Genomic DNA, 23,617 nt, shown 5'->3' on the forward strand with positions numbered 1-23,617 from the left:
GCAGACGCCAGGGAGGGCCAGGCCAGAAAAAAAAAACAAAAAAACAAAAAAACACACACACACACACACACACACACACACACACACACACACACACACCCCCCCCCCCCCCCCCCCCCCCCCCCCCAAGCCGGCCACCCAAACACAGAGGCCAAGGAAAGCCAAAACCTCTCTGGAGCATCAGGCAGAGGACCCAGCCAAAACACAGGACAAAAGTCCGGAACTGCCACAACACGATGCCGCAGACAACAGGCCAGACCGGCCGAGCGACAAGGAGAAGGACAGACCCAGCGCAAGCTCCTCCAAGACAATTGGCAATAAGCTCGCGCCTGCGACATACCGTGACGCCACGGAGAGCAAGGAACCCAAAAGGGTGACCACACCTCCCCAGCACATGACAAAGCTATGTAATAGCTACAAGTACCACATAGGGTAGGTTACGTCCCAAGAACCATGGGAACACCTCTTAGGAAAAGATTTCCGCTGCAGAGGACAAAACAGAAAGACCTGCAGAAAATACCCGCAGACGGCTTATGAAGTAGCCAATAAAGAAGAGACAGAAGGCCTAATCTCAGGGCCTACCGGCTTACCAACAGCCAAAACCACAAGTCAACAAAAAGGGCCGGACCAGCAGCCAACAGCACCAAGGGCCCAAGAAAAGGACCCCCAAGGCACATCAACCAGACAGAACACACAACCTGGGCTACCCGTTACAAGGCCCCAGGAAAACAACGGGAGAGCACCTCCCAAAACACAGACTGACAGTCAGGTCACTGATGGGGGGGGGGGGGAGGAGGAGGAGGACAAAGCCCCGCAAGAAACCTCTGAATGGCAGAATCCACAGGGGCGTGGAACAACAGAGCGCCATCAAAGGGGAGGTCAACCAACCATTCTCTAACATTCTCAGTGAAAACACTAACCCGTAGCCAGGCATGGTGACAAAGGGCCACTGAAGTAGCCATGGTATGACAAAGCACCTCCAAAACGTCCAGAGCCGAGTGAAGAATAAACACCGCCAGCTCTCGGGCATCCAACACATGGTGCCGCAGATCAACGCAGGTAAATATAGTGGACAACCCAATGTACCCTTGAGGGCTCGGGCAAATTTTAATATACAGGTAAGAAGGTGCCTTCAAGGGATTTATTTAGATGCTTAGTTATGTGAGTCTTGATCTCAGTTATAGGTAGGATAATTATATACCTACAAACTTAATTACTGTCACAGTTTGTATTTTTAAACAAAATCAATTTGTCAAGTTATGCATCAATCGTATACATCATCAAATTCAACATAAATGAAGAAAAAGAATAAAGAAAAAGAGGAGAAAGACGGGTGTATATATAAAAATCAAGTCTATCATCAAATTTAAAAAAAGGGTACTTAAGATAAGAACAATTGTAGGTATACTGGAAGGAAATGCTTTAATTATTCATGCCTTCACTTTGAAATTACTCAAACACTTTTTCACAAAAATAGTCACATTTTTCACAGGAAAACAGTGTGAAAGTCGACGTTTCGGTCTCTGAATTTTCATTGACAAGACCATCTTCAGGACTATTAAATTTAAAAGGTTGACCCCTTGATGTGTTTCTTTTATAATGTCCAAACGAATGATTAGGACAAATGTCGTCGTTATTTCGCGAAGGTTTGTAAGCTCTTTAGTGTTGATCTTTATTTTCAAGGAAGTTAACGTGTATACATCGATAGATTCCGTTAAATTGTTCAGAGAGATCCAAGTGGTGTAATCACTCGACCAAAAATTTAAATGGACGTTTTGACGCTCACGTCTTAATCTGAGGTCAGTTTTAAATTTCTTTGGGCAATGAACAGTCGCGTAGACGGCAGATCAACGCAGGCACCCTCCTGAGAAGCGGAAGACATAAGCGTAGACGGCAGATCAACGCAGGCACCCTCCTGAGAAGCGGAAGACATAAGGGACTCCGCCGAGGCCCATAAGCAAGAAGTGGCTCTGGCCAATACACAAAGAGTGTTAAGGGCCCGCAAAGCAGCACTGGAGGAGGCGAAGATGTTGCGCCCCCAGGAATCCAACCAGCGGGCCTCCCGCGACAGGGGAGACAACACCGATGGCAAGGAGGGAAAGGCAATCTGTAAAAGAGGGCCCCTGGTAGAAGGGTGGAGGGAAAGACAGACAGGATCATGCGGAGCAGGACGGTGGCGGTGCAGAAGAGGCTGGAGCACCGGGTCCCCCGTGGCAGGACGCCCCCAGGCCCCCAAAAGAGAATTGCGGAGCGCAGCCTCGAAGGGAAGAGGCAGCTCCCGTCCACCAAAGCCCTGGTGGAGAACCTCCAGCAGATGATCCGTGGGGAAATGGGCAGCTGGATCGCCCATGCGCAAGATTCCCGCAGCCGTGGAAACAGCCCGAGCGAAGGCAGCACTCGTCGCCGTAGGACCCAGCGGCGGGTAAAGCAGTTCCACCGTGGGCAACAACTGCAAGCTAAGGCGGCCGTCCCCCAGCACACCCGGAGGAAGGAAAGGCCAAGCTCGAAACGGGTAAGGTGGACCGATGAATGTGGAAACTGAGGCGCCTCTGGCGAAGACTGCGGGCGCGGTGATGGCGAAGAGCCGTCCTTGGAAGACGCCTGGGGAAAAGCGGCGACCCGTCTCCAGAGAAGATAAGACAAACAGCTGCCGGACCTCTGGAGAAGAGGGGGCGTCCGAAGACTAATCAACGACCCGACGTCGGCCCGGTGCCGTAGAGTCCGCCACCGGCGTCAGGTCAACGTCGACCGGCGCCGAAGGGGATGCCGGAACGACCTCCGCCACAACTCGAGGCGCGGGAGACCGGGGCGGCTAAGGAACGACGCCAAAAAGGCGTCGACTCGACCTCCGACGAGGCAGCCGCCTGCGTGGAGGGACGAGGGGGGCCCGGGGACATGCCCGACCCCTAGCCAGCCCCTGCAGCACCGCCAGGGCCAGCAGCCGCCAGCACCTGAGCGGCGTCACCTCGGCCAAGGCCGCCGCCTGCCCAGAGGACTGAGTGGGACTCGAGGACACGCCCGAGCCCCAGCAACCTCCCGCGACAACACAGGGACCCCCGCGGGGGTTTGCGGCGAGGCAGAGGCGCCATGGTCTGAAGGAGGGAACCCCGAAGGGCCGCACCCTGACGGCACCACATCCTCCAAACCTGGATCCGAACCAGTCGGAGCCGCCGGCGACGCCGCAGGAGTCCCCGTACGCGGCAAGGGATCCGCAGACGTCCCAGGAAGAGAAGGAGAAGAGGGAAGAGTTAAAGAGGCCTGCAAGGCCACCGCATAGGCCTCCATCTGGGCTCTGGTTGCCCCCGCGCTGGGGAACGGCGGATAGGGCGACGACACGCGGGCCGCACCACCTGCGGAGAACCCATGCCTCCAACAGGCCGGGGACCGGGCCTCGGGGACAAACTGTGACACTTACCAACAGGTGAGCGACGCCCTTGCGGCCGTGGAGAGGGACAATGTCTTAGACGGAAGCGGCGGTTCTTGAAGCCCTCCGCAGGGGCCGGACGCGTCGACTACGTCGACCTGGACATGCGGGCCGAAAGGAGCTTCATCCGGCACTCCTGTCAGGACTTCGGCTTCATTTGCTGACACGCCTCGCAGTCCGTGGAGTCGTGGTGCTCCCCCAAACACCACCTATAGATGGGGTGAGGATCCGTCGCCGACATCTGGCGCGCGCAAGACAAACACGTCTTGAAGCCCGAAAGCATTTGTACCCCAGAAAACGCTAAGCGTAAAAAGAAGGCCTGAAAACAGGCCAGGAACACGATCCGGGTCCGCGTTGCACGCGGAAAAGAAGAAAACTGACATCAGCGCACTGGGGTGGGGCTTATGTGACCTCGCTGACGTCACGCCTGCGGAGGACGTCGGGCGGGGTGCCGCCCCCTGGCGCGCCGAGATGCTGGGCAAGAAAGTTTTCTGGGTCCAGTCTCACGCCTAGGGATAATTCTACGTTAAGGAATCTGCGGCTAGTAGTCTCTATCAGATACAAATTGTCTGAACATACTTTCTAAATTGTTTGTTTCCATTACTGCCTTTCTGTGGTTAGTTCCAGGGCAAGTCAGTACCTGCACCATATGATTTTCAGTGGCAAAACTGATCACTACTATTTCAGCACTTGTTTTGCTCAAAGGCTCACTTGCCTTTGCTTTTACATGTATGTGTAATGAAAATGTCAATGATAATCTGTTTTTAGCATCTTTTCCTTTTTTGGTCCTCACATAACGTCTCAACATGATGCGGATCTGGATGAAAAAGACAGAATCAAGGCATTACCTGGAGGAAGGCAGACAGAGGGGCTGCTGTCAGATGACTGTTCTGATTGCCTAGCAAGGCGTGGTCTTGAAGGGTGGGGTTTATATAGTTTTGGGACGAAAATGGCCCTGGAGAATTGCATATCTCACATGATCTTGTAGTCTCTTCTTTCAGTGTCTACACATAGCTCCTATACTATGTGTAGCCATTAATGCTTTTTAAGTTGTCACTTTTAGGAGGAAACAAGTGGTGACCAGCCAAAATCCAGAGTTTCTCCCGTTACTTCAACTGGCAAGTGACATGCTTCCAAGGAACAGGGGCCATGACATGTGACTGGCTCACAGAGAGCTTTGAACAGGCCACTGAACCAACGGGGTGATAGCCACCCAGCAGTCGGAAGCCTGCTCTAAGGGAGCCTGTTATACGGTTTGCCACTGGGCAGTGGGGCTGCTCCTCGCAGACATCATCAATGAAGCAGTAAGTCTGAGATCCTCTGCTGCACCTGCGGTCTGCTGAGATGTCAGAATGAGAGGCCCCTTACTGAAAAGTGCTGGGGAATTCAAAAACGCTTGACCTGAACCTCAGAGTTCATACAACTTGCCAGACTTGGCAACAGTCAGAAGAAGAGATAGACAGACTGCTTTGAGCCACAAAAAAACATAGCTGAAAAGAAGAGGAGAGGAGATTTCCTCCCTGCGTGTGGATAATGCTGCCCTATCATGGAGCTGGAAATTGCTGTTAAAGAACTACAACTGCTCTACATAGCAGAAGAAACTATGAGCATTAAGTCAACTTTGAAGGAGTTGAAAAGGAAATTGGAGGACCTACAGGCACAGTCTTAACGGTGGAGCAAAGAGGTGATGAAACCAAGGTGTATTGTCCTGAAGGGTGATGTAAAGTAACTGTATGCAGGGTTTGACTGACGCAAAATCCTTTCAGGTTAATGCTGTGGGTGTCATGGTCTTCTTAGAAATAAAGATTGGGGTTCTTAGATAGCCTGAGAAGAGACCCAAAGATTAGGGTCTTGGAGGTTTCGGCTGAGGCTCCTATAGAGACCCTTGGGAATGAGCACCAGAGAGTATTTGGTGAACTATTGGGTTAGCAGCAAATAGAAAACAGGGATATTGTCGGAAAACATTTTGGCCCGCCCATTGCCATAGTGAACTCATCCAAAAGTGGTTCTGGCGCCACCTTGATGGCTGTTAAATCAATGTAGCTAATGGATGTGAATTTGAGAGTGAAAGTATGACAAAGTGGTGCAATGGGTTGCTGAGAGTGAGTGGAGGGAGAAGCTAATAGGTGACCTATTTGTGCGAAAATCTTCTTTTGTTTCTCTGCTCTCCTTTTCCCTACATTCTCCATCAGGACACCTGAGCTGATATTCAAGTTTTTTTCATCTTGTACTTGCCCATCTTTAATAGATGATTACATTTGTGACTTACAATAAATTCAAGATAAGAGGTAAGATCCGAGGCAGCTATATTGGTACTTTTGATTCATGGAATTTCCAGTAAAGAGATTTAAACCTAAATCAACATTGCAATTATGAACCTGAATTGTATTGGTCTTATAAAAGGATTTATTTTTAGAAGTAAAATGGTGAACAATTCAATCAAAATATTGAAATATAATATAAGGATGTATAAAATAAAACATGTCAGAATACTAGTATGGTAAAAAAAAGTTTGCATACCAATATTTAAAAACTTTAGTAAAACACTTTAGTGCCTCTTATAATAGAACCATACTGTCTTCATGCTATACTCAAGACAGAGCATTCTCAAGTTTTAAAACAGAATGATTCTGAATGCTCAGCACTTCAGAAGCTGCTACACTTGCACAGGTGAGAATCGGTCCCAAAAGGGATGAAAAAGAAGAACAGTGTTACAACAATAGAACTATTGAAAATAAAGTTGTGATGGCAAGTTCTACTCACCAGAATAATCCACAGCTGTCCAAACCAAGGCGTTATTAGATGAAGCCAAGGGCTGGATCTCCATCGACGTGGAGAGAACATGGTTTGCACACACTTTGAAAATCTGATCTCTTCTCATCAAAACACGGTAGAATTTCTTTTCTGGATGAAAGAGGATCTTGATTTCTCCTTCACCACGCTCCTTCCACTGAGTAACATCTCTGTCCCATCTATACAGCTTTGCTCGCTCTTTAAATAAAATCTCTTCATCTTCTTCTCCAGATTTAACTTCCACCTACAAAAACATAGGACAATAAACCATTGTATTACATGCAGACAAAACAGTACATTATTGCCACCTTAAAAACCCAATGGATTCATACAACATGTCTGTGATGAAACAAACATCACAAAGGTAGTGAATGACTAGGATATTTAAAGTCATTCCGAAAGTATATTTTTCGGTATGAACTTACAATGAAGAACTCAATAAAGATAGGTAGGTTTACAATAGGTTAAGAAATGAGTTATGCTACGTACTTGATTTATCAAAATCACTCACCAGTGATCTTTACTACACATTCATACACACACACTCACAAACCTTGAAAAATGCTACCACCTCTTATGTAGCAATATGATGGACAGGGAACTGCCTCGCAACTCGGTATAATGTTGGGGCACACAGGGAACAATATGTACACTCTGTCGCAGAGTGCTTCAGGGAAGTGGCTCATTCTCTTCATTCATGCATCCATCCGTTTGTAGATGCACCATTGCATCATATTACTGTTAGATAGTGCAAAAGGTAAGGTATGCAGGAGTTTTAGGAGATCGAGAAAATGGTCAAATACAATTTGGGCTAAAAAAGAACAATCAACACCTAGTGAGGTTAATAACCTTTATGGTTTCAAACCGGAAACAAAATTACATTCCATTTCATTTCATAATGAGAGTCTATGTATAAGGAGTTATGCCCTTCTAGTAACATCAAAAACCAGATGTGCTTTAGCTGTCTGGCAGACAGATCCTAACACCAAAGCAAATGTTACATTCATCGCAGCTAGCCAAAGAGGATTCTCAAAGACACATACTTTAGAAATATCCACATTCTTTTAATTCTTGGTGCCCTCTGGAACTCTAGGTTGCATGCTACGAATAATGGGGGCAGGGTGAACTGTCTAGCCCACATTATACATTGAGGCAGTCTAGTTTTCTACATCTTCTCTGTTACAGATGCCCTGCACCCTTTGTGGTCAAGCAGCTAAGCCAAGCCCAGATTTGGAGATCAGGGAATACATACATTTGAGAAACAATGCAATTGAGCTAACGGTGCAATTTCAGCATTAAAGGGTTAGCTGATTTCTGGGTCTTTGAACTGTGCATACTTTCTTCATCCCAGGAAAGAAAACACTGGAGCTTCCCACCAAGTATCTCCTTAGAGAATGTTCTGCAGCACGTCCTGAAAAGTACAGGGAATTAAGCTCTTGCATTGTGGATAAGGAATTAAACTAAACTCTGTCTCATACAAACACATACAACACCAAACTGAAAATCCAGTTTTCTTTATGTTAAACACCACCTGCTCACTCCGTAGCCACAAAAGTCAAAGACGGCAGCCCCAGTTTGTAAAGGGCAAATTGGAAATCTGGAGGGAATTCAGAGGATGCCTGTGTATGGATATGGTGTCCTGAAGGTGGGCAGGGCAATTCCTTGCAGACGCAATAGGTAAACACAATAAAAAAACATCTGCCACTCACACATCTTACTGACACACTGTAGATGAAGAGAAAATAGAATTTACCTCACATTGGCATTCAGCACATATAACCCTGTTGTTCCAGTAGAGTAACCTAGATGGTATGCAAACGTCTGGGCACTATTACATGAAGAGTTATTAGTGTACTGAGAGAAACTATTGAGGCTCAGGCTGAAGCCCATAAGAGCAGCGCCTCCTTTGTAAAAAATGAGCAACTCTCGCCCCCTCCCCCACACACATAATAAAACCCCATAAACTTGGTACTGGGTGAATGATGGATGTTTTCTCATCAGATAAGTAGAGCACGAACAATAAGAAATATAAAGCATAAACACAGTTCTAATTGTTACGCTGTCAGACAATATATCACTGAAGTTTCATTGTGCAAACACAAAGTTGTCCCGATGTTTGAAAGGAGAACTCACTGGAGGTAAAATAAGCTATAAAAATATTTACTTTGATGAACTAGTGAAGAGTGCAGTGTCCAGCTATTAGAATGTGCATACTTGGTTACATGCTAAAAAAGTCTGCAAAAACAAGGGTTACCTTTGTGAATGGGAGATAAAAGATTGAGGGGGACTTTCATGGGCACATTGCCTTCTTCCAAATGATTGTCCGATACTAAGATTTTAAACTACTAATTAGCAAGCAGTAGAGGGGAGTAAACTGCAAGCATAGTGCAGACTATGTATGCAATGAAACATCATAACTGTGTTGCAACAAAAGAGCAATTCCAGTTTCTCAAATATTTCAAGACGCTTCACACCCTTGTCCGAGTCAAAAACCGTAGGGAAGGAGCAGCAGTTTTCATTAAAAAATACAATCTGAAACTTTAATAATTTGTCAGCCATACACAACTGTGTTAACACAGAAAATACAACAATGTCTCTTTATGCACATTAGTGAAGAGACAGTAGATTTGGTGTTACATTCATGCATACGACAGGTCAAAGATCGCAAAAGGTATCCTTTAACATGTTAAACTGTTTGTTAAAGATTTTGTTCAACCAAATATGTAGGGATAGAAATACAAAACAATAGATGTCTTATGCTCTTAGTTCCCATCTTTGCCCAGTATTGATAATCTTGGCATGGTTGTCTAGATTTGAGATCTGAATATTTTGTAAGTTTCTTCTTGTGTATAGCTCCATAACCACTACCTCAGTTTGGTGTCAAACCCGTTAAAAATGTAATATTGCTGAGCGATGGAGTGACTGAAAATGGAGAAGTCCCTCATGATCTCATTTACATCAACTACTAAAAAATTAGATTCTGGACAGCATACATGCCACCACATCGAATGAACAAATATCACTTTGCAGACTCCAGATACATGAAATAACATTATACCCTGCATTCCTATCTCTTATGGAAAGATGTCATCCATCCAATGGTGCTCAAAACACATTGTCTCATCTGCCCTTCACATCCTCTACCAACATAGCACATATTAAATCAATTAAGAACTTGAGTATCTGTGCTATGTGTTGGCATTTTTAGATTTCTACAATGCACAGTAGTACAGTAGCCAGTTTCATGGGACTGAATGTTTTAAACCGATTGATAATCCAGTTATGAGACTTGAGCATTTCACCGCTGTGTCCAAAAAAAGACAAAAACAGGGCTGACTGGAAATAGAGTACAGCCAGGCTAGTTTGTAGCAGAGAACCCACATTAGAAAACAGGTCATTTGCAAAGCACTAGTTCTTTTACGAATCAAACCTTTAATATGCAAACATGACAAAGACAACACTTGCATAGCATTATCTTGTGCAAACACTTTTCTAGGCACTGGGGCGCCTGCAAACTGCAGCTGTCGAGGAACAGCTATGACAAAAAGGTGCATATTCAGAATGAATGTGAAGACAAGGTTTCCTGTTGAAGATACTTACATAGGGAATTCCAGCTAAGAATAGTCAAGGGGGGGGAAGGTGTGCGTTTCCTTAAGCCTTTCTGGATAGTCTTCATTATTTTTTCAGAAGTGGGCTAACAAAGTCCTTCATTTAAGGGAATGTCAAAAAGGGAGCGCCTTTGAATACCAGACACATTAATTTGAAAATGATACCATCGTCTACTATAAAAGATACCATCTTTCACTATAAACCAGTCAAGATTTCACAGATCCAGTCAGTTGTCTGTAATCCAATTAAATCTCACTCCTGGATTCTGAGCAAAATGAGTGCGCCAAAACTTGACAATGCCAGACACTTCTGAATACTGAAGAAGACATGAAAGGTGGCGAGAGATACAAGATGATGGTCGCAGCAGAACTACTGGAGAATTTAACAGCATGAGGGAAATGGTGAAAGGATACCAAAAATTGGTCAAGCAAGGTGATGGGAGGATACTTTTTGTGTGACTGCTGTGGAGTTTGTGGTTTAGGAGGAACTGGAGCCAGTCCGGGCACTGAAAATCCATGCCTTCTGCAAAACAGATGTCACAAAGAAATAGTGTTCAGCAATAAACGGCAGACTATGGGTCTGCACTGCCACTGCATTAATCTGCTTAATCAAGCAAAGCAGTAGAGATTACATCTATTGCAAAGATTACAAATTTCCAGTTGAGTTCACCTGGCAAACCAAGTTATAAGGTGGAGTTACAATTAGTGTTCCAAGCACTTATACTTTTCAGAATTGATTCAGGCAAATCCTTATTGACACCTTATAAAATAAAGCTGCATCTAAGCCAAGTTCCAGTCACCAAAAAAGGTTTGCATTTAGGAAACTTTGTAAAAAAAAGGTGAAGTTTAAGATGTTGTGCATGGAAATCAAGTACTACATTTTGTGACACAGCTAAGATACTAACTAGGGTGGGAAAAAGCACTCTACCTGGTATCAATGCAAAATCAGTGTTTTCAGTTAAAAATGTCCGTAGCAAGCCATCAGCAGCATATCATATTTGAAACATGGTTATTCAGTACTCTGACATAAAAGCAGTGAAATAGTTTCATTTTCAAATACTCTAGCAGGCTGCGCTGCTCTGCGACAATGGGTTTACAGAGATCCGATCGAGGCAGTGAAAAGGCCCATCCTGCAGATCTTCATAGATCTTGAAGGGGTGCTGAAAAGCAGGTGACACACTGTCTTTGCCCAAGAGTCTTTCTTTGAGGTACTGCAGACCTGCAACCGACAGGGGATATCTCTCCATGTTGTCAGTAATATGTCCAGTTATAGATGACTGACCTGGAGTAACTGCTATTACACTGCAGATCATCTTTGTTTACTGTCTCCTATGCAGAAGGCCACCTTTAATGTAGTGAGGGTCGTAATAGAGTTGCTTGCATTGATTTATCTATCCTTTTCCCTGCCATGATTGGTGTAACGTGTACAGAACTGGAGGGTTCACCTGGTAAGCTATGTCAATGTGTCAGTCTGACGTCCATGCTGTTCCTATCGTCAAAAGTCACAGACAAATATGCACAGGCACAAATACTGGGAGGTATCCTGTTTCTGCTAAATGCACTAGATACTTTAGGATTGCACAAAGGCACGTCAGACAAAACAACCCATACTCAAACTATACACCAAAATGCACACCTTTCCAACAGCTCTGACAGTTTAAAAACACCAATATCTCACTCAGACTATCACTGATTACTGGCAAAAGGCAGGTTAGAGACCTAAAAGATTGTGAAACACTCTGTTAAAGCCTCTTGTCTTACTTCTGCGACACCAAAACATGCATCCAATGCTTCATGGAAACAGCATTGCTAAACTTCCATCCACCAAGACCAAAGAGGATCCCTTGTCCGGGAATATATGCCAAACCGCAAGTTACACTGCACAGCTCTATCAAAGGATAAGAATGGAAAATCCCAAAACAATCAATCAAAGGATTGACTACAGTGTGAGGTGTAAACCTTGAAGTGGCATGGAGGGCTGCCCTGGAAATCTTACATCGCTACAAAAGTAGAGGAACTGCACGTTTTGGTCTATTGAAATACCAATATCATACCACCACTGTGCTATGCAAAATATCTCAAATTCATTAAATTTTTCTCACTGCGAGGCTCAATCTCCTTTTTTTGCAATCTACTCGATAAAAACAAGTAGTAGGTTTACAGTCAATGCAACCATTGATCAAGTGCCCTACCATATCTTTTCTGTAAACAAACCTTTGTTCCTTGGGTCAGCATTTAGTTTGTGATATTTAGGTCTTTTTTATGCCGATATAATAGACATGCTAGGAAAATAGGTGCTCTCTTTTTGCCAAAAAGTAACCTTGGGAAATGATTATTATGCTTTCCTTAAACATGTCATGCAAGTATGAAATGATCCCCACAAATAACTATCTAACACAAACGCTCTACATAACTGAATATCAATTCAATCTAGTAACAGAGAGGTCTTAATACAGTATGGTGGACTGCCACACATTGTATAGCTTGATCCGTTCACGAACTAATCTGACTGACAGTCTCAGAGCCACAAATCATACCTACCTTCCTGCAATACTATCCCTAAACTATATCTTCTTCAATTAAATGGATATTTGTAAGTCAATCAGTGTCTCTCTTCTCACTGACCTACGGGGCCAAATAAAGGAACCAATCTAGTATTCCTACCTTTTGGTACCAAAACATTGGTACAAAGTAATTGGGATAAGTTGCAAAAAACTACCACTATCTTAAAAAACTTAAAGATCCTACACAGAAACCATAGTCAATCTTTGTTGAGATGTCTGACATACCCCTTGGTATCCACTTTCAGCAACCTGCCAAAATACTACTAACTGTGTCGTGTAGAGGGAAGGGGACGGGTTGGTCTCATTACTTCGCACACTCAGCATTCACTAGCTGATGAGGTCAGTTTGGTAGAATAGTCAATAATTACCAGGCAATTTGGTTTTGAATAAATATCTTAAAGAACACCTACTCACTTTGTATTTGCCTGGTTATTGTTTTGAGTATATACACCCTTTTGTTGTATACTCCATTTAAGATCGTTCTTAGTTGCTTTATATTGTAAGGTTTTGTCTTAAAGTGCAGCTCTCGAATTCAGGTAGCATAAATAGCATCAAGGCAAACATAATAAGCTGTATTTGTAAAATGGAGGTAACTACTAAATTAACAGGAATTTAATATACCCTGGTAAAAATGTAATGTCTATGCCACCTAGCATCAGCATTCCATTTTAACTATATATATATATAGAGTGTAAGTGATTTTTATGCCATCTTTTCAAAGGCCCTATTCTGAAAATGAATTGGCCGTGACTGAATTGCTTAAAAATTACCATACATCATCTATCCAAAAGGTCTGTAATGCATATTCTGGAGTGTTCTTGGTTTCGTGAGACATGTAAAAGGGAGATCATAGCACTGTTAAGGGAATATATTTTCCTTGAATGCACTCTGGAGAAAGGAACATCTACTTAGTGATAAATTCAGTTACAACGGGGTATTCAGTGTCAAACACAATGTCCAATAGGGATGGCCAGGTGAACAAGTAGGGTCATCAACTAAATAAATAAGCAGATCTGATCTGTGGTTCCTTCGCATCATTTAAACTATGAAATGTTGAGCAAATTGCTCTCCAAGTCACCTTGGCTCCTCAATGTCTTGATTTACCCAACAGCTTTGAATAGAAAGAAGTTGTTGGTAGTATAAAACATTTAGTGATGGTTAGGGTTCTTAAAGGTTGCACTACTGATAGCCAAGGGCTTTAGTCTTGCCACCCAGCATTTTCATAGTTCACTGAGTGCAGTTTAAGCAAAAAGAAAGTGTGTGTTTTAGCTATTAATTTATCAAAGTTTTCACGCAACAAGTTTCTGCAAAACAAATGCGATGTAACACAAACAATTAGAATTACCAACAACCAAAGCCCATTTGAATCCCCCATGCTGTAAACCTGGACAATTATAAAAGCATGGACTTACCACTGCCTCAGTCATTCTGGGTGAGAAAACTGCAATCCCAAACTTGCTATTAAATGTTTGTCCAGGGCTTTCTTTCAGTTTAAATACACATTGAAGCATTACATTAATACAAAGGCATTTTTGCTGGTTAGTCACACTTTCTTTATCTTCAAGCTGAGCTTCAGAGGGAGGAGGAGTACTAGAACAAATGGACATCACACAGAAGTGAAGTATCAGTGGTTCTAGATCACACACCCATCACATAGGCAAGGATTCCCCGGTCTGATGACCTCACAGGAGCTGATTCAAACTTGCCTCCATGGCAACCTGGAAGTGAAAGAAACACTAAAGGCTGCCTTTTGTAGCTCGAGAGACACACCAGCACATCCTAAAAAAATCACAATGGTAATTGTATTGCGGTGTGAGCATGGCTCATCCAGACCTAGACAGAAGTCTTAAAGATACCTGGGCAAGTCTTACCTTGAATATCAGATGATAATGCCCTTTATCATCAACTTAAAATGACAACTCACCCTAACTTAAAGGAGCAACAAAATACATAGAAAATATGCTGTGGTATCTAAAGTGAGAAGGAACGTAGTTCATATGGTAGTTGAGTGTGGCTGCTAGTAACCTGCTGTCAGAAGGTGATGCTTAAATTCCTAAAGGTTCTTTTGATGATATGAGGGTAGGTCAAGCAGGGGTGGTTACAGATGAGCTTGTTAAGAAGGAACGGTTTGTAGGATCCTTATTGGCCATGTAATTAACTACTCTTTACAGCTACTCTACAGGAAAAGTTCTGATATTCACGCAACGTTACTTAATTGGTAACAAGGACCATTACGGGACACCACAATTTCTTAAGGACAATAACAAATCACTTGCTAGAGGACCATAATGCCTTCAGGATTCCAGAAAACTTTGAATCCATCCTCATTCTCTGCCAATGGGGAAGACTACGACCTGGATGTGCAAGCCAGAGGGTCCAAGGAGTCTACACATTAGGTAGGTGCACTGGAAGATGAAGCTGCACTGAGAGCATTTGAGTAGCAATAATGGGAAGAATTTGATTTGATTACCGAGGACCCTAAAAAGTATAGACAGATGGGGAATCTGCAGAGATCCTAGGAGCTCATGGTCCACAGTGATTTATAGGCAATGCCAGAATGCCGCCCACTGGCTAATACTTGAATCCACTAATGCACAAGTTACTTACCTTCGGTAACGATATATCTGTAAGAGACATTAGTTAGTGATAGATTCCTTACCTTAGAATTACCCCCAGGTGTCAGACTGGATCCGGAAAAATTTTGTCAGCAGTACCCCTGCGCGTCGGAAGGTGGCGTCGTGCGGCTCCGCATCCGTCATAGGCATCATGATCGCCGGGATGACGTGGCGGCACCTACTTAGATGCCGACCTCACGCACTGACGTCAGTTCTGTACACGACTTTCTGCGCCAGGAACGCAGAGCCATGGAAGATACTGACCACTGGTGCATTGAAACTAGGGCCCTGAAAGGGATGACCTTAACCCTACAAATCAGTTCGCAGAACGGGCAGGATGGGTGGGGCTGTAAGGAATCTTTCACTAACTAATGTCTTACAGATATATCGTTACCGAAGGGAAGGTACTTGTGCATCTGAAAGAGACACGTTAGTGATAGATTTCTTACCTTAGAATAGATACCCCAGCAATAGCAACCCCGGTGGTGGGTCTGCGAACCTAGATCACACCAGAAAGTCACGGAGAACAGAATGGCCAAAGAAGCAGTCTCTCTGGACTTGGCTGTCAAGGCAATAATGCTTACTAAAAGTGTGCAGCGAGGCCCACATGGCTGCCTGACGAACAAGTTACTTACCTTCGGTAACGATATATCTGTAAGAAACATTAGTTAGTTAGATTCCTCACCTTAGAATATCCCCAGGCGTCCGGCTGGATCCGGAGGGATTTTTCGCCAGCAATACCCTCGCGCGTCACTAGGCGTCGTCTGCGGCTCCGCGTCCGTCGTCGGCATCGCCGGGATGACGTCGTCAGAGTACTTAGACGCCGCCCTCACGCGCTGACTTAAATTCTTGTACATAGCTTTCCGCGGCAGGAACGCAGAGTCATGAAAGAGACCGACACTGGTGCCAAATATTCTAGGTCCCTGAAAGGGATGACCTCAACCCTAGATATTGGTTCGCAGAACGGGGAGGATGGGTGGGGCGGTGAGGAATCTAACTAACTAATGTTTCTTACAGATATATCGTTACCGAAGGTAAGTAACTTGTTCATCTGAAAGAAACACGTTAGTTAGATTCCTCACCTTAGAATAGATACCCCAGCAATACCAACCCCGGTGGTGGGTCTGCGAACCAAGATCACACCAGAAAGTCCTGGAGAACAGAATGGCCAAAGAAGCCATCTCTCCGGACTTGGCTGTCCAGGCAATAGTGTATGGCAAACGTGTGCAGCGAGGCTCACGTTGCAGCCTGACAAATGTCCTGCAAGGGGACTCCTCGGCCCAGAGCAGTGGTCGCTGCTGTGGCCCGAGTGGAATGGGGCCCTCAGCCCTACAGAAGGTTCCTTTTTAGCTAAGGAATAACAGGCCTTGATACACAAAACGACCCACCGAGAGATGGTTCGCTTGTGCACCGCCCGCCTCTTCTTAGCGATCACGTAGCCAACAAAGAGTTGGTCATCCACCTGGAACTGTTTGGTGTGGTCCAGATAGAAGGACAGTGCCCGTTTTGGGTCCAGACGGTGGAGCCTCTCTTCCTCTTTCGAGGGATGCGGAGGCGGAAAGAAGGTGGGCAGTGTAACAGACTGTCCGATGTGAAAGGCAGTTACCACCTTAGGGAGAAATGAACGACAAGTCCTGAGAACAACTTTGTCTAGATGGACGGAAAGGAAAGGAGGCTTAGAAGAGAGTGCCTGGAGTTCACTCACCCTCCTAGCAGAGGTGATGGCAACCAGGAAAGCAGTCTTAAGAGTCAGAAGACGAAGGGGACAATTATGAAGTGGCTCAAAGGGAGCACACATCACATAGGTCAATTCTAGATTCAAATCCCACTGAGGCATTACGAAAGGGACAGGAGGAAAAGTGAGTAATGCCCTTAATAGAATTGAGAAACAACAGGGGATTTGAAAAGAGAAGGCTGCTCAGGAAGCCGTAAGAAAGCAGAAATGGCTGAAAGATATCCCTTAAGGGTATCCAGAGCAGAGCCCTGCTGGGCCAGGGAAAGAAGAAAGAGGAGAACCTCGGAAAGGGGATCCACAGCTTTTGCTGTGCACCATGCCACAAATTTGTTCCACCTGCAGGCGTATACCAATTTTGTGGAGGGACGCCTGGCTGCCAGAATAACATTACAGACTTCAGGAGGCAAGTCAAATGGCATCAACTGTCGCCGCTCAATCTCCACGCATGGAGGTGGAGGCTGGACAGGTTTGGGTGGAGGACCGTCCCCTGCTGCTGCGACAGAAGGTCCTCCTGAAGAGGCAGGCGGATCGGGGGATCGGGGGATCGGTCGATAGACTGAATAGCTCGGGTTACCAGTATCTTTATGCCCAATCCGGAGCCACCAGGATGACTTGGGCCCGGTCGCGCCTGATCTTCCTCAGCACTCTGGGCAGAAGCGGTATAGGCGGAAAGGCGTACACCAGACCGCAACTCCACTCGCGACGAAAAGCGTCTCCGAGCGACTGCCGCCTTGGACCCTCCAACGAGCAGAACTGCTGACATTGCGCGTTCTCTTCGGTGGCGAATAGATCTAACCAAGGCTCTCCCCACTGCCGAAAGAGGCCTTGCGCCACGTATGAGTTCAGACGCCATTCGTTATCCATCATGCACCGGCGGCTGAGTTCGTCTGCTCTGGCGTTCAGAGAGCCCGCCAGATGTTGAACCACCAGGGTTATGCCCTGATGTTCCAGCCATGTCCACAGGCGAAGAGCCTCCTGACAAAGGGTCCATGTTTGTTGTAGTACCACATGGTGGTGGTGGTGTCCATGAACACCTGCACTACTCTCCCCTTGACAGAGGGAAGGAATGCCTTCAGTGCAAGTAGGATCGCCCGGAGCTCCAGAAGGTTGATATGGAGCCTGGACTCTGCCGGACACTAGAGGCCTCTGATCTCCGCCTCTCCCATGTGGCCGCCTTATCCCAAGAGGGACGCATCCGTCACCACTGTGTGCTCTGGTTGGGGAAGGAAGAGTGATCTGCCGCTGACCCAATGCTGGTTCGTGAGCCACCACTGCAATTGTCGTGCAGTGCCCTCCAAGATCTGGACGTCCTCGGACAGGATCCCCGAATGCTGCGCGCACTGGAACTTCAGGTCCCACTGCAGAGCCCACATATGCCATCTGGCATGATTGGTCAGCAAGATGCAGGAGGCCATGAGGCCCAGCAGCCTCAAGGTCATCCTGATCGAAACCCAGGACAAGGACCGAAAGAGCGGAATCATAGCCCAAATGTCCCGGACTCGCTGTTCAGGAGAATAAGCCCGAAAACGCACCATGTCCAGAACTGTGCCGATGAAGAACAGCTTCTGAGAGGGAATCAGGTGCGACTTTGGCACATTGATGGAGAACCCCAGCAAATGCAGGAGGTCGGCCGTAGTCTGAAGGTGGGAGACGACTGCCTGGGTCGAGCCCGCCTTCAACAACCAGTCATCGAGATAGGGGAAGACTGAAACCCCTAATCTGCGCAGATGAGCTGCGACCACCGCCATCACTTTTGTGAACACCCGAGTGGCGCTGGTAAGGCCAAAAGGGAGCACGGTGAACTGAAAGTGCTCGTGGCCTACCATGAACCGCAGGTAACGCCGGTGGGCCGCAGGACGGGGATATGAAAGTAAGCGTCCTGCAAGTCCAATGCTACCATCCAGTCTTGCGGGTCTAGGACAGGCAAGACCTGAGCAAGTGTGAGCATCTTGAACTTCCCCTTCTGGAAGAAGCGATTGATGTTCCGAAGGTCTAAGATAGGAAGCAGGCCCTTGTCCTTCTTTGGAACCAGGAAGTAGTGGGAATAACAACCACGACCCATTTCTGGCGTCGGAACGCGCTCAATGGCCCCTTCGGCCAAGAGAGCCGCAATTCCTGCTGGAGAAGTGCCAAGTGATCTCCCGACATGCGGTGGAATTGAGGTGGCATGGCTAGAGGGGTAGACTCTCAGGGGAGGGAGTAGCCCCTTCGGACTATCTGTAAAACCCACCTATCCAAAGTGATGGTGCGCCAGTGGGGGAGGTGATGGTGAATCCTGCCACCCGCTGGCGTTTGATGGGCCTGAAACACCAGACTAGGAAGGTTTGGAGGCAGTGGTGGCGGTGGATTGACCCGTCCGTTGGCCCCGTGACCCACCTCGGCGGGTCCCACGTCCGCAGCTGCGCTGAGACTGTTGCCGCGCAGGAATGTGGCTCTGAAACGAACGTGTTTGGGCGTCCCTTCCTTGGCCACGAGAGGAGCGAAAAGTAGAAGCCGAAGGAGTGCGCGTGGCCAAAAGGCCCAGGGACTTGGCCGTAGCCCGCGAGTCCTTAAAGCGCTTCAACGCACTATCTGCCTTATCCCCAAAAAGGCGTGTGCCATCAAAATGCATTTCCATCAGAGTGTTCTGGACATCCCCTGAAAAGCCAGTTGTCCTCAGCCAGGTGTGATGGCGTAGCACCACTGTCGTGGAAATCGCTCTGCCCAGCGAGTCGGCGGTGTCAAGACCACAACGACTCATGAACTTGGCTGCATCTCTCCCTTCAACAATAACTTGGGAGAGCACTGTCCAGGCCTCCTCCGGACACTGAAGCAGCACCTGCGCCACTGTATCCCACACAGAGTGGGAATAACGGCCCAAGAGGCATGCGGTGTTCACAGACCACAACCCTGAACTGGCGGAAGAGAAAATCTTCTTCCCAAACTGCTCCAGTTTCTTGGATTCCTTGTCCGGAGGTGCGGAAGGAATTGCGCTCGGGGGTGCAGTGGTTTGGACAACCAAGCTCTCAGTGGTATGGTATTTGGAGAGGAAAACGGGGTTGCCCGGGGCCGGGCGATGGTGTCGGGCCACGTTCCTATCCACGGGAGCCCCTGTGTTGGGCCTGGACCAGGTGCCCAAAAGGACGTCTGAAAGTGCGTCATTGAAGGGCAGCAGCAGCTCTGCAGAGGAAGTCGCCGGCCGAAGCACTTCTGTCAGGAGGTTAGTCCTTAAGGCCAAAGTAGGGAGCTAGAGGTGAAGAGCCTCGGCTGACCTACGCAACACCACTGAATAAGTACCACCCTCCTCCGTAGCCACGGTAGAAGGAGACAGTGCATCAGGTTCTGGAGAAAAATCCAGTCCACCTGCGTCTTCCAAATCCTCTGCCCAGTACGGATCTAACTCGCATTGGGCTGCGAGAGGGTCTTCAGACCACTCCCAGTCCTCCCCGGCCTCCGTAACCTGCTGGGCAGGCGGAAAAGAAGGAGGAGGATGGAGAAAGGGATAGAAATTCCCCATCGGCGTCGGAATCGGCACCGACTGACACCGGTCTGGCAAAGTCTCCATGTCGGGGTGGAAGCCGGGGACGACATCAGCTGGGTGGCCGGCGGTCGTACGAGGTCAACCGACGTCGGCTGTGATCCATTCATGGATCCATGGAGGTCTCGCTGCGCCGAGGCTGGAGCCGTCGATTATGTCCGGGTCAGAGCTGACTACGAAGGGCGAGGACCCCCAGTCGAACCCATGGGGCCCGACGGGCCCAAAAGGCGAGCCATGGCTGACAGGAAGTCATGCAGCTGGGCCGGAGTCGCAGATGGACCTGGGAAAGGCGGGTAGGCCGTCGGCAACTGCGCAGGCTCCGCCGGAGCCGCGGGGATGGCACCACCCTCAGTCATGTCACGCAACAGGCTTGGCGAAGAGCGACGCCGCTTCTTCGACCTCTTGTGCTTCGTCTTACCTGACCCCGAGTGAGAAGACTTCCTCAAACGATGATGGCGGGTCTGCGACCGGTCCCTCGACCTCCCACAGGGCCAGGACCTTGAACGGCACGGAGCAGACTCCCGTGCCACAAGCAATTTTCAGGACCGCTCCCGCAAAGTTTTCGGAGCCATGGCCCCGCATTCAGGGCACGACGTGGAGTAATGGTCGCGCTCCAGGCAGTAGAGACACTCGCGGTGCGCGTCCGTCACCAACATCATGCGGGGACAAACTTCGCAAGACTTAAAAATGGGCATCCCTACAGCACCAGGAGTCGATAGACTCAAAAAAGACAGAGACAAAAGTCCCAAAAACTCAGTCAAAAATTGACTGGGGGTACCGCGTCTAAGTAGCTGCCGCGACGTCATCCTGGCGATCAAGACGCCTACGACGGACGTGGAGCCGCACTACGCCACCTTCCGAGGCGCTGGGGTACTGGTGACAAAAACTTTCTGGATCCAGTGACGCCTGGGGTAATTCTCAGGTAAGGAATCTATCAGATTACAGGTGAATGCAAGGGTGATATTTTCACAGTAAGAGAGTCCCTTTCAAAATGTATATAGTGAGCTTAATTCTGGAAATCTCTGAGGAGACCCTTTATCAGAGTCTCTATCGCTCCGATATACCTCATGAAGCCCTAAACGAACAGAGCCACAAGCCGCATAGTATTTCTTTTTCATTCCAGGTGACTTTTGGAGGCAGCATTGATGAGTCATTTCAATTCTGCTTCTCCTTAGTCAAGCATTTGTTCCAGAAAAACTGCATAAGCATCACTTGGATGAAACGGAGATGTGACGAAGGAGAATCATAGAACTAATGGCAAATGTATGTTTTTTTAATCTTGTGGTCTTTACAATAGTGCCTATGTATACAATGATGTTTCCGGGGACACAAGTGGGACAAAGTTTGAACCAGCAAGATCAGCAGTCGTCCTATTACCTCCGAAAACCACACTGGTACAGTTGTGGGGAGGGCGGCTCAACTTAGCCTTTGAGGATGCCTCAGACAAGCAAATTCTGTTAGAATTGGGCAGACCTGCCAACCTGATATCAGGACCAAAGGCCTTGGGCTACGAGGGCCACCTCAGCATGGAGACCCGTTTGCTTCACATCATAGGGGTACCTCATAGTGAATTACCTGAGAGTTGGCAAGTCTCCAACTCTAGGGCAACCCAGTGAAAACAGAAGCACACCCATCTTAAGCCTGTTCTCCTTTTAAGCTGCATAAGTCTGGATGTTTTGCAAAGTGATGAATTCATATAGAGAAGAGTATTCACAATGCCCTTTAGGAGAGCGATCAACATATTCAACAAAAGGGGCTCGGCAGCCAGTCAATGAAAGCCCCGCATCAACAAACCAACTTCAGAGAAGAGACCATCACCCAAACAGCAAAGACATAAGAAGATGGCTAATGTAAATTGAAATCAACTTGTGAAGCACAGTTCAATCACCTCGATCTGATCTAGAGGACAGAGCGGTTTAAGAGGGCAGATGCTTAAGGGGCAGAAGATGTTTTGAAAAGCCAGCGTCCAAAACTTTAACTTGTATGCTAATAATGTATTGATCATACTGCAAAACTTTAATGGTAGAAAATGACTGACTACATTGGCGAAACAGTGGCACATAAAGGGGACGAGGTGAATGACTCTAATTTATATTCAACTACAAGTCTGGAGGGGAGTGCAGACTGAAATATCCCAATTTTGGCATAGACTGCATGCCACGTGGTGCCACAGATACCCAGTAAATATTTCTAGGATGAAATCCAGGGTGAAAGATACCGTGCATGAGGTCTTTTCTTGTGGTCATGGATTGTCAGATGTTGGTGGGCTTTACATGGAGTAGGTAGGGTAAAATACCACTGTGTTCTATGACATAAACCTAAGCACTTCAAACTGGATAGCAAAAAGATTTTTATTAGACACTTGACTATCTATGTAACTAGGACAAACAGTTAAGGCTTATTAACATTTAACAACTTTAATGTCTGAAGGAGATGGAGTGCTACTTGTAATGTTATACGGATTTGTAAAGCCCAACTAATCACCCGAGGGCTATCCAGGAGCTGGAGCAAGTGTGAAGGTCGTCTGCAAGGTCCCAGTTGAAAAGCCAGGTCTTCAGCTTCTTGCGGAATTCTGGCAGTGAGGAGGAAGCTCTTAGGTGTTGCGACAGGTCCTTCCATGTTTTGGGTGCAAGGTATGAGAAGGCTAACCCTTCTGTTCTGCGAATGCTGAGTGTGTGTGAGAGAGAGGAAAAGCGTAGGTGTCTGGTGAGCTGGTGGAAGTGGTGGCAGGAGTTGAGGTATGCTGGTACAATGTTTTGCAGTCCCTTGCATGCTTGTGTGAGGAGTGTGAATTGGCAGTATTTGTGTATCTGCAGGCAATGTAGATCTCTGCGGTGAAGCGTGATGTGGGTATGCAGGAGGAGGTCCAGGACGAATCTGGGGGCGGTGTTCTTGATGGTCGGAAGATAGTGGAGGCGGTGATTGGGTATTCCGGCATAAGAGTGCGTTGACTTAGTCAAGTCCGATGGCGATTACGGTACGTCTGGTGCTTTTAGGAATCGATCTGAAGATTTTTTTTTTATTGTTTAAGGATGTGTAGCATGTGGAAACAAAAGGGGCTGACTGCATTCACCTGAGCTTTGCTTGGTGCCAGACTACACTTCTCCTAATCAGGCAGACTGGGGTAACCTCACAGTTCCTAAGCAGTCTTTGTTCTTTGAAATATCCCTGACAGTGATGGGGGACTTGTGCAGTCTTCTTGAAATCCAGTCACTTCTTCTCGGTGGGCACAGGGCAAATGCTAGTGCAGGTAGCTAGAGCTTCCATTTGTTTCAAGTGAAACAGCACAAAGGGGTAGCAGACTTCCTATACTTAGTCCAATTATGAAGAAGAAAGGACAACTATATAAAGGTTTACTCCT

At 46.9% G+C, this 23,617-nt stretch overlaps 1 protein-coding gene across 1 annotated transcript in view; it reads right to left on the reverse strand.

Moving 5' to 3' along the window:
• Positions 1-23,617, reverse strand: part of LOC146805425 (E3 SUMO-protein ligase RanBP2-like) — a 427,039-nt gene that overhangs the window by 13,928 nt on the left and 389,494 nt on the right. The window contains exon 27 of the mRNA XM_085622638.1: positions 6,188-6,461. Within this exon, the coding sequence (XP_085478764.1) occupies positions 6,188-6,461 (274 nt within the window). The remainder of the gene's footprint in view (positions 1-6,187; positions 6,462-23,617) is intronic.

The sequence above is a fragment of the Triturus cristatus genome, chromosome 8 (assembly GCF_964204655.1).
Source record: "Triturus cristatus chromosome 8, aTriCri1.1, whole genome shotgun sequence".
NCBI classification, from domain to species: Eukaryota; Metazoa; Chordata; class Amphibia; order Caudata; family Salamandridae; genus Triturus; species Triturus cristatus.